This window comes from Piliocolobus tephrosceles, chromosome 6 (genome assembly GCF_002776525.5).
Source record: "Piliocolobus tephrosceles isolate RC106 chromosome 6, ASM277652v3, whole genome shotgun sequence".
Lineage (NCBI taxonomy): Eukaryota > Metazoa > Chordata > Mammalia > Primates > Cercopithecidae > Piliocolobus > Piliocolobus tephrosceles.
In genome coordinates, this window is record NC_045439.1 from 32007304 (window position 1) to 32022421 (window position 15118).

The 15118-nt window shown below is 55.1% G+C and overlaps 1 protein-coding gene across 1 annotated transcript in view; it reads left to right on the plus strand.

Annotated features, from left to right (window-relative positions):
- The first annotated feature begins 255 nt into the window (after positions 1-255).
- LTBP2 (latent transforming growth factor beta binding protein 2) overlaps positions 256-15118 on the plus strand; it is a 38759-nt gene continuing 23896 nt past the window's right edge. The window contains exons 1-10 of the mRNA XM_023183968.2: positions 256-259; positions 440-514; positions 3917-4039; positions 7326-7490; positions 7754-7969; positions 9099-9118; positions 10347-10386; positions 11237-11338; positions 13535-13663; positions 14421-14549. Of these exons, the coding sequence (XP_023039736.2) occupies positions 4009-4039; positions 7326-7490; positions 7754-7969; positions 9099-9118; positions 10347-10386; positions 11237-11338; positions 13535-13663; positions 14421-14549 (832 nt within the window). The 5' untranslated portion in view covers positions 256-259; positions 440-514; positions 3917-4008. The remainder of the gene's footprint in view (positions 260-439; positions 515-3916; positions 4040-7325; positions 7491-7753; positions 7970-9098; positions 9119-10346; positions 10387-11236; positions 11339-13534; positions 13664-14420; positions 14550-15118) is intronic.

Consider the following 15118-nt stretch of genomic DNA (forward strand, 5'->3'; position numbering starts at 1 on the left):
TTCAAGAATACAAGACACCGTTATTAACCATAGTCACTATGTTGTACAACAGATCTTTTGAACTTACTCCTCCTGTATCTGACTGAAATGTTGTACCCTTTGATCGCTGTCTCCCCTCTCCCCAGGCCCTGGTAACCACCATTCTACTCTGCTTCTGTGGGTTTGTTTCTCTTAGGTCCCATATATCAGTGAGATCGTGTGATACTTGTCTTTCTGTGCCTGGCTTATTTCACTTAGTACTGCTTTTAATAAAAGCAAGGTAGGCCGAGAGGAGTCTGGTGAGAACCAGGAAGCACAGCTGCCCAGGGCGATGGCTTCAGGGGCTGGGGCTCACTGCTGCTGGGTGGGCTGGACATCCAGACTGCACCCCTTCCCAGCATGGGTGACAGAGGAGCCTAGGGGCCCTCCAGTGAGACCTGTTTGTATCTCCACTCTTCAGCCTCCCCGGTGATTGAGAATGGCCAGCTGGAGTGTCCTCAGGGATACAAGAGACTGAACCTCACTCACTGCCAAGGTAGGACCCCTAGGGCCAGGGCTGGGCTCAGGGATGCCGGGGCACACTCCCAGCACCAGACAGGAGGAGTGTCTGTCATTGGTCGAGTGGTCTCCACTGAGTCCCTCTAAGCCCCAGCTTGGGGGAGTGGTGGGAGGCTGCTGATTCCAGGGGCCTAAGGAAATCCAGGGACTTGCTTGAGAGTGACAGAGGAAGCCAAGGGGGCCGACACCTCCCCTCCTCCCCATCTCCACCCACCCCCACCTGGAACACAGGCTAGGGTCTCTAGGCTATGCAGGGCTGTGTCTGAAGGGGCCGCCGCAGTCCCTGCACTTCTACTTTCCTCCTGAGCTGGTCTCCCTGGAATGGGAAGAATTTCAGCTCCAGGGTGGGAAATCAAGTCAGTCTGAGTTGTTGGGGCCTCTGTGGGCTTTTCCCAACTAAAAACCCTTAGCTATTCAGGCCTCCCTCCAACTTGCTTCAACCCACAGCCAGGAAGTGGGGTGGGGAGCTTCCTGCCAGGGACAGGCTCCTGGGGCTGGCAGAGGCCAGTGGGGAACAAGGTGGCCTCCCTGTGAGGAGCTTGGACAACTGGACAAATAGTTGTCTGTATGGTTTGCTTTGGATGGAGCTGGGTCAGAGACAGGGGATTGACCCAGATGGCCTCCAAGGTACCCTCCCTCTGGAGGTTGCTTCCGAGAGAGGAGTCTGGGGAAGCTCTGCGTGACTGGGCTGTCTCCCTTGGGGGTGCCAGGCTGCAGAAGTGATTCCTAGCCTGTGGATAAGCAAAGGTGCTGCGGCCGAGCAAAAGGGCAGGCCTCTGGCCCAGCCTAGTCCAGGGTCAGACTCCCTCAGGAGCCAGTGGTTTGAGGGCCAAGCAGACAGTGGCTCTAGGGAGAAATATGTATTTTTGCCCTTGGAGGGTAGATCGGGGCTGTTCATATCTAAATGGTCACCAATTGCTTTTCCTCCTGGTGGGTTTCCCAGTCTGAAGCTTTAAGGTTATTCTCAGGATCTCAAATGGGTTCTCTGCCCTCCCTCCACTGAGCCCCAAGATTCAGGACACCAAAGGACCTTCCCTCAGGAGGCCCTGCCCCTGAAACCTCCCCTTCCCACGTATGTGGCTGTGGTCTCCGTGTCTGCGAAGGGACCTGCTCACCTCTGCACCCGCACACGTCATCTCTCCTCTCTCTCTCCATCCTTCCCTCCTACTTCCACAAAGTACTGGAGGGGAGGTTACTATGGGCTACATACACTGTGCTAGGTGCTGAGTACACAGTGATGGAGAAGACACAGTCCTGCCCCAGGTGCAGATAGACCCCTGAACAATCACATCTAATGAGCAGAGTGTTCTTGAGAGAAAGCAGCAGTCACTGAGTGCTACAGGATCCCATGGTGGGGGCCCCTTCCCAGACTGGGAGGATCAGGGAAGGCTTCCTGGAAGAGGTGATACCCAAGCCAAGACTTTAAAAATGAGTACAAGTTGGCCAACTAAGAGGATGCAAGCTCTCCAGGCAATGTGAACACCATAAACAAAAGAACATTTTGTGTTGTCTGGAGTGTCCCAGAAAGTACTATGTATGTGGCCTGTGTACACACGGGAGATGCCACAGGTCTGCCAGTGTCTCATCAGAGCCACCTGTTTACCCACAGGCTTTAGGGAAACGGTGGAGGACCTTGGATACCATGTTAGGGTTTAGGGCCTTCCTCTAAGAAATGATGGGGGAACCCAGAAGCTTCTTAAGCAGAGGGAAGCAAGTCAGACTTGGGTATGGAGGTCCACATCCCACTGTGGCCACAGTCTGGACGCATATGGATCACTGCCCTTTCCCATTTCTCAGTAGCACCTTCCCACTTCTTACCGGCACCCTGTCACAATGGGGCATCCTATCAAAGAGTAGTGCCCCTTGGTGCTCAGGCTGGGTCACTTTTCAGTCCCTCGTTCCTGTGCCCAGTGCCAGTTTCCCCAAACCAGTGGGTGACCTGGCTCTGCAGACACAGGGCTGCCTATGTTATCTCCTGGCCTGGAGGTAGGTGCCCCTCACAAGCAATTCATGCTCATCATCTCTGCTGTCATCACCATCATCATCAACAGAAGTGCCATCATCAAGATGGTCTCTGACTCCTCTTAGCTCAGATTGCGGGGGCTGAGACTTCCCCTTGGCAGGGAGAAGTTTGCAGCAGGAAAAGGGGGTTTCCTCTTTGAGGTCACAGAGAAAACCAGTGCACCTCCCTTATTTGAAGAACAGCATTAGCCTCCATGGGTCTTCGGGGGGATATGTGCAGCCTACACAAGGAAGGGCGTTCAGGAGGACCCGGAGATGTGCCCTTCTAACCCTCAACATCTGCGCACCCTTGCTATCCCCTTCCCCTTCAGTGCCTTCCTCCAGCCTCTGCCTCCTTTTCCTTACCAGGGTCCCCCCTCCTCCAGCTCACTGCAGTCATGCTCCCAGGGTCTTGAGCCCTGCAGAGGTGCTTCAGGGACCTCTGGAGGAAGACTGAATAGGAGGGACTTGGCTGCCCCTTCTCCACCTTCCAACCCAAACAGTCCCCTCAATCTGTTTCCTGTCTGCATCTCAACATGCCACTCTCCAGCTAAGTGACTCTGTGCCCAGTGCCAATTTCCCCAAACCAGTGGGTGACCTGGTTATTCCTGGGACCTCAGTTTCTTCTCCGGTAAAATGAGGACATGTGGGCCTATTTGATAAAATTGTTTGTGAGAATTAAATGGGGTATTGTATGTTAATACCCAGCAGAGTATGTAGCATGTAATAGGTGCTCAATAAACACTAGTGCTTGAGGCCTGATGAGGTGGCTCATGCTTATAATCCTAGCACTTTGGGAGACCAAGGCAGGTGGACTGCTTGAGGCCAGGAGTTTGAGACCAGCCATGGGCGACACAGCGAAAACACATCTCTACAACAAGTACAATACAAAAATTAGCTGGATGTGGTGTTACGCGTCTGTCGTTCCAGCTACTCGGGAGGCTGGGGCATAAGAATTGCTTAAACCTGGGAGGCGGAGGCTGCAGTGAGCTGAGATCACACCCCTGCACTCCAGCCTAGGTGACAGAGTGAGACTCTCTCAAAAAATAAACAAACAAACAAACATTAGCTCTTAATATTATGATCATTGTTACATGCCAGTTACTGGACTAAGTGGTTTGCAATTTGATCTTATTTTATCCATCTAACACCATCTGGTTGTTACTATCATTATCCTCATTTTACAAATGAGGAAACTGAGGCCCAGGTAGAGGAATCCCACTGAATACATAGCAGCTCTTTTGTTGTTTTATCTGGAGAGGGTATTTGAAGATCTCCGCCCAGCCCCTCCCCTCCATCAGGCCCCCCGTGAGCTGTGTCTGTCCAGAGCCAACTCCAGGGCAGGGGCATGAGTTGCTCATCTCCTCCAACTCTGCAGATATAAATGAATGCTTGACCCTGGGCCTGTGCAAGGACGCGGAGTGTGTGAACACCAGGGGCAGCTACCTGTGCACATGCAGACCTGGCCTCATGCTGGATCCATCGCGGAGCCGCTGTGTGTGTGAGTGCTGGTAGGGATGGGGTTGGGGGGGACACTGGGAGGCAAGATGGGACCCTTCAGGTCCACAGGCCAGCCCAGGGCAGTAATTTTCCCAAGACCTGATCATGCCATGCTCAGGGCCTGTGTCTGCTACTCAACCTGGAGTTGGGCCCAGTGTGAAAACCTGATCAGCCCATCCGGCTGGAACAGAGATGGTTACTACTTCACTTTTTACACTAGGCATTTCTTCCAGGCCTTTGCAGTTTAGAATTCATCTTTTCTGTTTCCTTTTTTTCTTTCTTTCTAATCATTTCTGTTCCATGCGTAGCCTCGTTTACTTTGGCGGCGGGGGTGGTGGGGGTGGCCTCTGCTGTGATGTCTGGCTGAGCCTTGGCTGCTGAGTGACCTTTCCAGAAGGGTTATCCATAGCATTTATGGAGCTGCTGCCCGACCGGGGGGCCTTTCCACAATCCTGTGGCCCCCTGTGATTCTGAAGTTTCTGCTCATCCATGAACACATAGCGGGCATTAGCACTGTGTCCAGGTATGTGCATGCATATATGCCAGCAGCCCTGTTTCCAGAGACCTCTGTGGTTTCCAGGGGGAGTGGCCCAGGCTATCAGTAACCCCCAGTGGCAGAACTGACACCACAGCCCAGATGGGGCTTTCCCTGGGCCGGAAGGCCGGACCAGAGCTAAATAAAACCAGTCCCAACTGGCCTCTGGGAGGCAGCAGCCCAGGTTGGATGGGCCGCTCCCAGCTCAGCAGAGCTCCCTGCAACCGGCCAAGCCCTCAGTCTGCAAACTTTCTGGTACTGGGTTTGGGAGAGCCATGGGGTTGAACAAGACTCCAGTGCCACCTGGAGACTGAACCCAGTGGCTCTAGGGAGATAAGACAGCAAGAGCTATAGGAAGGGGATGCCCAGAGAGTGAGGGGTCCAGAGTGGGGAGAACATGTCAGGCCGCTCTCAAGAAACCTTCATGGTGGCAGTGGCAGGTGGTCAAGGTCTTGAGAGGCTTACGACCCTACCTTCTACTCCACATCACTTAAGATCCCTTTACCAGACAGGTGTGTTTGACATCCAAGGTGACTTATTTATGAGTACCAGAAAGAGATCCTTAACACAGGGAAGCAGAGATGTCTCTCTAGTGTCCTTTTCCCCTCTGTCCCTGGTGTTACTTCCCCAAGCCTCCCACAGCGATTCACCTCCCTGCAAGTGGGATGGGCAGCGCGAAGTTTCTCTTCCCTTTGTTCCTGAGTTCTGCCTCCTTCCCTCCCTGCCACCTGACCGGGTCCAGTGGAGCAGTCTGCAGGGCTGCCCCAGCCTCCTGATATTCCCACCTGGGTCATCTCCACCCTGGGGTTCAAAGGGACGGAGCCCTTCCTTACAGTGTCCCAAGGGAAGTGGCTGCTAGAGGCAGAAATTGCACCTGGAGGAGATCCAGGGCTCGCAGACTGGCTGGTGATTTACCTGTGGCGAGCACATGACCTTTGGCAAGCCACTCTCACACACCTCACTCTATGTCATCTCCACGGCGAAGTTTATTAATCAGGAGTCCTTGGATTGCAAGTGACAGAAACCAAACTCAAACGGCCTTAAGCAAAAAAAGAATTCGCCGGGGCTGGGCACAGCGGCTCACACCTGTAATCCAAGCACTTTGGGAGGCTGAAGCAGGCGGATCACTTGAGCTCAGGAGTTCAAAACCAGCCTGGGCAATATGTTGAGACCTTGTCTTTACAAAAAATTAAAAATTAGCCAGGTGTGGTGGTGCACACCTGTAGTCACAGCTACTTGGGAGGCTGAAGCGGAAGGATGGCTTGAGCCCCAGAGGCAAAGGTTGCAGTAAGCCAAGATCGTGCCACTGCACTGCAGCCTGGGCAACAGAGCGAGACTCTTCTCAAAAAAAAAAAAAAAAAAAAAGCATTGGTTCACACAACTAGGAAGTGCAGGCGTGGTGTGGCCTCAGGCTGGCTGACCAGGCAGCCACAGTGTCTGCAGGGGGGGTCCTACTCTTTCCTCTGTGTCAGTTTCATGGTTCCTTCGAAGGTGGTCGCCAGATGCTCTAGGCCTACACCCTCTCAGCCTTGCAAACTCAATAAAAAATGAGCCCCTTTTCCCCCATCACCCAGGAATAGTCTCGAGGCTGATTATCACTGGGCCTCCTTGGTGAAGTGCCCGTCCCTGACCCAGTCACTGGAACTAGGGGTATGGACCACAAGCCTTCAGCCAGAAAGGCACCAGCCTCCACTCCAGTCACATGGACCAAGGGTGGGAAACGGGTGGTTCCCGTAGAAGCAGGGTGATTATACCGGAATATGGCACATAGACTCTGGGCAGGCAGAAATACAGGTGTCCCCTGCCATGGAATGATCATTCTCATCTTCATTTTACATGTGAAGAAGCTAAGGCCCAGGGAGGTCCTGTACTTCATGGTAGAGCAGGGATTCGAACTTGGTCTGCTGCGTCCTGGGCCTGACCAGGACTTCCCCAGAATCATTCATTCCTAAACTTTGATTGATGTCTTCTTCACCCCACCTCTCCTCCTCTTAGAATCCAGTCAGCCCTCTACGGATTCCAGACTCTTCCAACCTGGCATGGCCTCCTCGTCTTCCATTGAGATAACATACAGAAACTATTCTTTAATATTTATTATCAAAGTACAAGAAAGGAGATAAGGGTGGCGGCATTGCTATGACCTAAGCCCAGTGTACCTCAAACACACAGTGACCCTCAGTATTTTGATTGGCTGGTTGATTCCATGTTTGATTGGCTCGTTGATCTAGCCATCCATGCACAGATTCAACAAGCTTTACTAAGCATTTGCATGCACCAGACACTATGGAAGGTGCCTGGGTGACAGAGATAACCCATTATAGGGTCCCTGTCCTCTGAGCTCCCCATCAGGCCTTAGCTTGCCTCATCTTCCCACAGAGGCTGTGGTCCTCAGGACATACTGCTCCCTGCTCAACCCTAGGGACACATGGGGCCTTCAGTAAACACTTCTAAACTCAGCACTGGAGACAAGGAGCTGCATCCTCAGTTCCTGCTCTCAGGTTCTCCACATGCAGGTGGGGAGTCACGGGTCTCATCAAGCACATGACATGGGCAGGTGCTGAAACATTCCACTACACCTCTTCCTTCTAAAGTTCTTGTGAGCATTTGCAGGGCTCCAAATTTCCCAACTGAGGTATGGGCCAGGCCAGTCTGAGTGCATGTGGCCAGCCACACCTCCATCCACTGCCCTCCCAGCTGTGCATTCCCCTCCCACTGGCCACCTGCCCACCTCCGCGTGCTGTGTCTGTTGCAGCGGACAAGGCCATCTCCATGCTGCAGGGACTGTGCTACCGGTCGCTTGGGCCTGACACCTGCACCCTGCCTTTGGCCCAGCAAATCACCAAGCAGATATGCTGCTGCAGCCGTGTGGGCAAAGCATGGGGCAGCGAGTGTGAGAAATGCCCTCTGCCTGGCACAGGTAACCCCCTGTCCCCATCCCAGCTTTCACTGCCCAGGGGCTTCCTCAAGGCTAGTGACCATGTTGCCGGGCCTGGGTAGACCTCCCTCAATCTGGAAGACTGAAGTAGTCTTCCCTGCCTGCTCACGTGTTTATCCCAACCTGGGGCTCCCTCCCTCCTTGCTGCCATAATTGCCGTGTCTCCCAAAGGGAGGGAAAGGAGGGCCCTGGTTTCCTGCAGGAACAGCACCTCTCAGCTTGTCCTCCGGCTGTTGACTTTGCAGAGGCCTTCAGAGAGATCTGCCCTGCCGGCCACGGCTACACCTATGCCAGCTCCGACATTCGCCTGTCCATGAGGAAAGCCGAGGAGGAGGAACTGGCAAGGCCCCCAAGGGAGCAAGGGCAGAGGAGCAGCGGGGTACTGCCTGGGCCAGCAGACAGGCAGCCACTCCGGGTCATCACAGACACCTGGCTCGAGGCCGGGACCGTCCCTGACAAGGGTATCTGAGCTGGGGGAGACGCCTGATGGATTCCCCTTTCCCCTAAGTTTCCAGCACCTCAGAGAAGTGTGGGTGTCCATCCTGGGTGCATGGGCATCCCATCTCTGTGGCATTAGAAAAGGGAGCTTGGAGCGGCAGCACCCAACCCTGGCAGCGTTCTCTCATGGCCCGTTACAACAGCAAGGCCCCACCCACTTCCTCTTCCATATGGGGTCAAGAGGTGCCCACGCCCTCGGGAGTTGCCTGTGGAGGTGGGAAAGGTCAGCTGCAGCCTCCACCCCAGCGATCAGGCCTCTCCATCTCCTGCCCTCTGGCCATGCAGCTTCTGGGGCCGGTGCTTGCTGCAGGCTTGAATAGCTGGCAGGTGGGTCCTGAGGACCTGCATGCCAGACCCCTGGCCCGGCCTTAGAGTCAGAGTGCTAACGCCAGCTCAATGGCCTTGGACCCCAGAGGCACGGAGCTGGAGGGCGGCTGGGTATGAGGCTCTCCTTGCAAGTGCCCTGAAAACCATGGAGAAGTCATGCCCAGGTGACTGGTAACACTGAGTGCAGGAGGCCTGGAACATCATAGGGCCAACAAGCTATGTGATTGGTCAGATTGCTCCAGGAATCTGGAAGAGACAGGGAAGTGAGGACAGAGCCCCAGTTGTTGTGGACACAGGACACCGGCCAAGCCTGGAGCAACTCCACTCCTTCCTCAAACTGTTCCCCTGGCCCAAAGCCCAGGGCAGGGGGCTGTGTGACCCAGCCTGGCTGGGAGGCGGGGGAGGGCGGAGGTAGCAGTGCAAGGAGGTGGCTCCAGGATGGATGGGGTGGACAGGCCCGGGAGTCGGTGGGACTCCTGTCACCCGAGGCCTTACAGGAAAGCAGGGGCTTCCACTTACCGAGAGAGAGGCTGCACTGAGCTATCTTCAGGCTCTCCAGACCTGGGGTCCTGGAATTGTGTGGTGGCCAGTCCCTACAGGGTTGACGGGGCAGAGGCAGGTAAGAAGAGTCCGTGCTTTCTGTGCTGCCGGCCCTGCTGGGGACGTGGTCTGGGGCGCAGACTGTGAAGCCGCCCAGGTGGCGGTGAGGGAAGAAGGCAGCCAGACTCTCCTCCCTGAGCTCACGCTGTCGCCCTTCCCTTCCAGGTGACTCTCAGGCTGGCCAGGTGAGTGCGTCCTCCCACTAGGGGGCCGGGCAAGCATAGCAGAGAGCAGGACCTGGTAGCAGCTCAGGCCCCAGGGCAGTGTCTCATGACAGAGGAGAGGGAGAAAGATGGAGCGTCTGTTGGATTTTATTTGAAGAGGTGACCAAGTGCGAGGATTGATCCAAAGACCCAGTTTTACCCTAAAGGAAGTGATAACAACAGCTCCTGTTTACGGAGCAGCCGTTGTGCAAGCATTTTCCCATTTGGGGTGGGCCGGGGCCCCTTCAGAAAGGAAGTAGGAACATGTCCTGTTAGGCCCGGCTGTCACTCAAGCTTTAAGCGCTGCAGATGAGGTGTGGAGCTGCTTCCAGTTCATTCTGGGTCTGGCACTTTCTGCACCGGTTTAGTTGAACCTCCGGGTATCCTCTGGGAGTGGTGTATGGGGAAGTGCAGGCACAGCTGTGAACAGCCTCAAACCACCTCACTGAGAAAGGCTTATCCAACTCCCTTCACTGTGCCCAAGATTCCCCTGGGAAAAACTGGGTGTCCTCCCAGGAAAACATTCCAGAAGAGGGGATCTGCTTCTTCCCTCCTCAGCCTCTCAGTCCCTCCTCTATCCCCTGCCCCTCCACCCTGCATACCTGACTGTCCCCAAATACAGTTTCTTTGAGGGGGCCTGTTCTCTCCCTGGGCTACCATATGATGTCCTCCCAGGCCAAAGCTCTAACTCCAGTCCCCACAGACACAGCCAGCCTCCAGGGCCTTTTTCACCCTCTGCCCGCTCTTCTGTTATGTCCCCCCCTCAGCAACCTCTGTCCACTGGCTGAGTTGAGGGACACCAGGTGTAACCTGCAGTCTGGCTTTCCCACACTGGCCCTGTGGCTCCAGGCACTCTAGTGAACCTCCAGAGCTTGTTACTGTGTTGAGATGCGAGGGTTATAGCTGACACCAAACTTGCTGATTTTCTACTATGTACCTGACACCGAGCTGGCATAGTGTGTACATCAGCTCATTTAGTCATGTCAATCTCCCATCATAAGATAGCTGAGAAAGTTAATGAAGTGAGTGGGTATAAAGTGTCTGGCAGAATGCCCAGCATAGAGTAAGAACTCATCGATACCTGGAATGAATGAAAACGTGAATGAGCTAGCTGGTAGGAAGCCCGGAGATGGGGGTGAGTGTGATGGAAGGTGGCATATCACAGGGATGACAGAGGAGCCAAAAGTGACCTTCTCCTGTTTCTGTGCAGGTCACGACCAGTGTCACCCATACACCTGCCTGGGTCACAGGTGAGTCCCTCTTCCTGGCGGCTCCCAGGCAAAAGAGAAGGGAAGGAAAGAGGCCTTAATCAGGAGTAGAGTTACTGTGTGTGAGCTGGTCCACGCTCACACACACATCAGAGGAGGGTGAGAAGGACATGGCCTGTGAGTGCTGTTTCTGGGAGCTCTCTATACACCTAAGGTGCTGTGAGGTCAGCAAGAGACCCCATGACGCTTCACAGATAGTTTTCTAGCCACAGAACTCTTTGCAAATTTCATGGCACCACTTGGCACATAAATCAGAACAAAGAGACAGCATTAGCTGAAATAGGTGGTTGGCTGGGTCGCTAGACTCTTTCCCCCGGGAGGCCTTGTCCTGAAACCACTAATTGCCTGTCACTGGTGTTGGGTTCAGACATTGGAAGGCTGAGCTCATGCTTCTTATAAAATGGTAGAAGACACTGAAGCCTGTCTTGTGGCTTCTCAAGGCAAATAAGATGTTGGTATTTGTGGCAGAGCTCTGTAAGCTGTGAAATACTTTGTAAGCAGAAGGGAAAGAATGTTGAAGTGGGAATTAGGAAACCCAGGTGTCAGCTGTGCCTCCAACAAGCTGGCTGGCCTTGGACAAGTGGCCATTTCTGCAAGCCTCAGTCTCCTGGCCCTGAAATGGAGGATTAGACTGGATGTGCTCCAAGGCCTGTTAAGAGCTCTCAGATTCTCTAAGTGGGGCCAGATCAACTTTCAGGAGACTGGAAGGCATGGGAGTGACCCACCCCAGGCTTCACCCTTCGTTCTTGGAAGTCTGAGCACCAGGGAAAAGGGAGCGGCCACGGCCGGCCAAGGGACGGTGACCCCACCTCTTCCCCTCTCTCCTCCGCAGGGAATGCCACAACCCCACCAATGCCTGAACAGCGGATTCCAGAGATACAGGAAGGACAAGTGACCCCCTCCACTGATGTGCTGGTGACCCTGAGCACCCCAGGTAGCTGCAGCCAGACCTTTGGGGCTCCCTGCACCCTGCCCTGTGAGCTGTGTCTGTCCAGAGCCAACTCCAGGGCAGGGGCATGAGTGGAATGCCCCCTCGCCTTTCCAATTAGGTAAAGTCTCCAGCAGGCTCCTGGCTGGGCTCTGCACCCCTGGCCTCATCTTACAAAGAGCACAGGGTCACTGTTGTGAAAATAAGAGCCCAGTCTGGAGCACTGCCCAAGCCCAGAAGGGGGAAGAGAAGGGACACCATGGGAGAGGGAAGCCAGGGATCTTCCAGGAGAATCTGGGGGTCCCTCTCGAGGAAGGCGAGCATGGGGAGTGAGGGCCGCTGGGGTCCTGGTTCTTCCAGGCCGCTCCCCTGAGTCAGCAGAGTGCCCTGGCAGCGAGCAACTGCCTGCCCACGGGGAGGGCTGATTTTCGGGAAGGAACATGGTTCTGTTTCTCAAGGTTGTTTAACCAAGTCTGCATTCCTTTCCCTCTGGTCAGCTACAGTGATGGGGGCGAGGGGCAGGCGTGGGGGTGATCCTGGCAAATCCACCTTGCTCTGGAATGTACCCTCCTTAAAGGCTCATTGTCTGGGGACTTGGTGCAGGAGAAGCAAGGCGGGTGTTGTTGCCACTGCTCACTGTACACGTGTGTGCCCGCTCCTGGGGCTCCTGCTCTCTTAACCTCACGACTGGGTGCAGAGACCCAGTCACCTTGTGTTGGGGGTGAGGGCGGTAGTGGGGTTCTGGATTTCCTCCAGCAAAGGGAAAGCCCCTGCAGCCTGGTGGAACAGCCCAGAGAGTGGGGAGAGGGAGTCCAGCCTTCCCAGGTGCACCCCACTGACCTCTCCCGGGACCTGTCTCTTCTGGCTCAAAGCGCTGCTGCAGGGAGCATCCCCTTCGGGCCTCTGCTCCGCAGGCAGAGTGTGCGGAGGAGTGCTGAATTTCTGATAAGGAAAGTGGGCCTGGAGGAAGGGATGGGAAGCAGGGGACAGGGGGCAGGCCAAGCTCAGCAGTAGCTCTTGGCATGTGCATGAGTGTCCCCACCGCCACCACCAGCCTCGGCCTTTTGCCCTATCCCCCTTCTCTGCCATTCTGTAACCTCACCCCTCTGGGCAGACATTTAGGACCCAGCTGAGGGCCCCCACGACCCCCAGGCTGACACAAACTTGGAGCCAGGCCCAGGGAGAGGGTAGCCTTGGGTGCACATTCAATTCAGTACAATCTGGCAGACTGTATACCCACATACAGACAGACCACTTCCCAACCCATTCTCTTGGGTCTTCAGCTTCTCCCGAGCTGTGGGGGCAGGGCAGGGAACCGTGAGCGTGTGGGCTTCAGGCAAAGACTTCAGGGTGGACACAAAGGCAAAAGCATCATTTGTTCTTTCATTTGGCATGTTCTAAGTGCCAGGTAGTTTTCTAGTATTAGGGATACCATTCAGAAAGCTAGAGTCTCTGCTGTCTACACAGCCTCAGCCCTGAGTCCCAGTGAGTCTGCCTCCAAACTGTTTCTCAGTTCTGCAGCTGTCTCCCCACTTTTCACCCCATCACCACCACCCAAGGCAGACTCTCATTTACATTATTTCAACAGGTTTTAAGGGCCCACCACACCTTGGATGAACTATACTGGTTCATCCACATCTCGTTGCCCGAGTGGCCTTTCCAGGACTGCTCTGACCCACCCCCACCTTTCACAAACTCCCTGTTACAGGCCAGTCTCAATGTGGCTTTCAAGGCTCTGCTCAGTTGACCCCAGCCCACCTCTCCCATTTTCCCCTGGCAGTTTCCCCCAAGCACCTTACTCACCAGGTCTGTCTGTCCGTCCAGGGAAAACTGGACAGGAGTTGCAGGGAGGGATGGCACTGGACACTGGGTAGGAGTTAGGAGTTGGGCTCATTTTCAGGGTGGGGTTAGGATGGAGGAGTTTTGCTGGAAATTTGCTGGAAATATGGGTGACCTATTAGATCTCGGTGGGGGGGATGCCCTACCGTGACCTCCATCCTGGGTAGGGCTCGGGGTGCTGGGCAGAGGTCCCCTAGGGTCTTATGCAAGGCCAAGCTGTGCATGGGTATGGGAGGGAGGGCCTGGCTAAGGTTGGCCTTCTGAGGCCCCTAGACTCTGGCCACTCACTGTCCCCACCCCGCTCCACTGCCTTTGTCCAGCACCCACCCTGCCATAACCTCTGCTTTGCTCTGTCTCCCACAGGCATTGATAGATGTGCTGCTGGAGCCACCAACATCTGTGGCCCTGGAACCTGTGTGAACCTCCCAGATGGATACAAATGTGTCTGTAGCCCCGGCTACCAGCTGCACCCCAGCCAGGCCTACTGCACGGGTATTCACTTGGGTGTCCTGGGCTTACTTGGCGGCTGGGGTAGATGGGAGCAGGGGCTAGGAGGCCGAGTTGAGAGTCCAGGAAGAAGCAGAAGGTCCAAGCAGTGCTGGGTGGTTGATGAGTTTAGGAGGAGCGCAGTCCCTGGGGACAAAGCTAACTTTAACCTTCAGGGGAAGACCAGTCTCAGTGAGTCCCATCCGCTGAGTCTCCAGGACTCCAGGAGCATGGAAGCCAGCCCACTGCATGCATCCTGACCTGTGCCTGGCAGCCCTCTGCTCTGAGATCAGCCCACCCATCAAACTGACCATTTTGTTGCCTGGAGGTGGACCAAGGTCTGCCCCAGTTGCAAATGTCTCCAGCAGGGTCATCCCTGGGGGGAGGTCTGAGGCTAAGATAAATCACCAAGTGTGGACCTCATTCCTCCTCCCCCCGATATTTTCAAATAAGGGAGAAATATCCACTATGGTTTCAAAGGAGAAAGGAATTATGCGGCTACTGGGGGAAGGAGTCGAGGGGTAGAGAGGAGGGGCTGGCAGTCACCCCAGGCTTCTGGTGCCCGAGTGGGCCCGCTGGGCTGACTTTATGGCTTCCAGCCTTAGAGATTTTCATCTCCCCAGCCTCCTCCGCTCCCTCACCCCTTCCTTGCCACACAGCACCATCCCCGGCCCAGCCCCAAGTGTGGGCAGGTTGCTGGTAGTTGCCCAAAGAACAGCACTGCTGGCCTCCCTGACCTCCCTCCCTGCCTCCTTTTGGTCAGATGACAATGAGTGTCTGAGGGACCCCTGCAGGGGAAAAGGGCGCTGCATCAACCGTGTGGGGTCCTACTCCTGCTTCTGCTACCCTGGCTACACGCTGGCCACCTCGGAGGCCACACAAGAGTGTCAAGGTAAGCCACGTCCACCCTTGCCCTTGGCCAGGCCCCACAGTCTTGAGGGGGTGGAAGAGGAACCAGGGGTTCACACCCCCATACACCGTGCTGCAGAATGGGGAGTGAGCAGCTGAGGGAGGAGAGACCAAAACTCCGGCCTGGATCTGGGAGGAGGCTGACCCTATGCTGGTGGCAAGGAGGGGTAGAAATCCAAAAGCCAGCAATCTCTGCAAAGGCCCTAAGGAATTGTGGGTGGAACCAAGAGTGTCACAGGGTCAGGAGACATGGCTGGAGATGAGGACTATACACCAGGCCCCCAAACTCCGAGTGACAAGGAGCTGGTTTCATTTGAGGGAAGGAAGGAGACCCATGAGGACCCCAGGCTGGGACTATTGGCAGACCAGGGAGTAGTGTGACTTTGAACAAGGAGCACGGGTCCCCGGCAGCTTGGAGACACTTATAGGGCTTTGAACTTCCCCGGGGAGATGTGGCCCACTTGACAAATACACTTCCAACTCAAACCCTTTCATGATGCAAAACACCCCACATACATTTTTTTCCACGTACATTGTTATGATTAAGTTCAC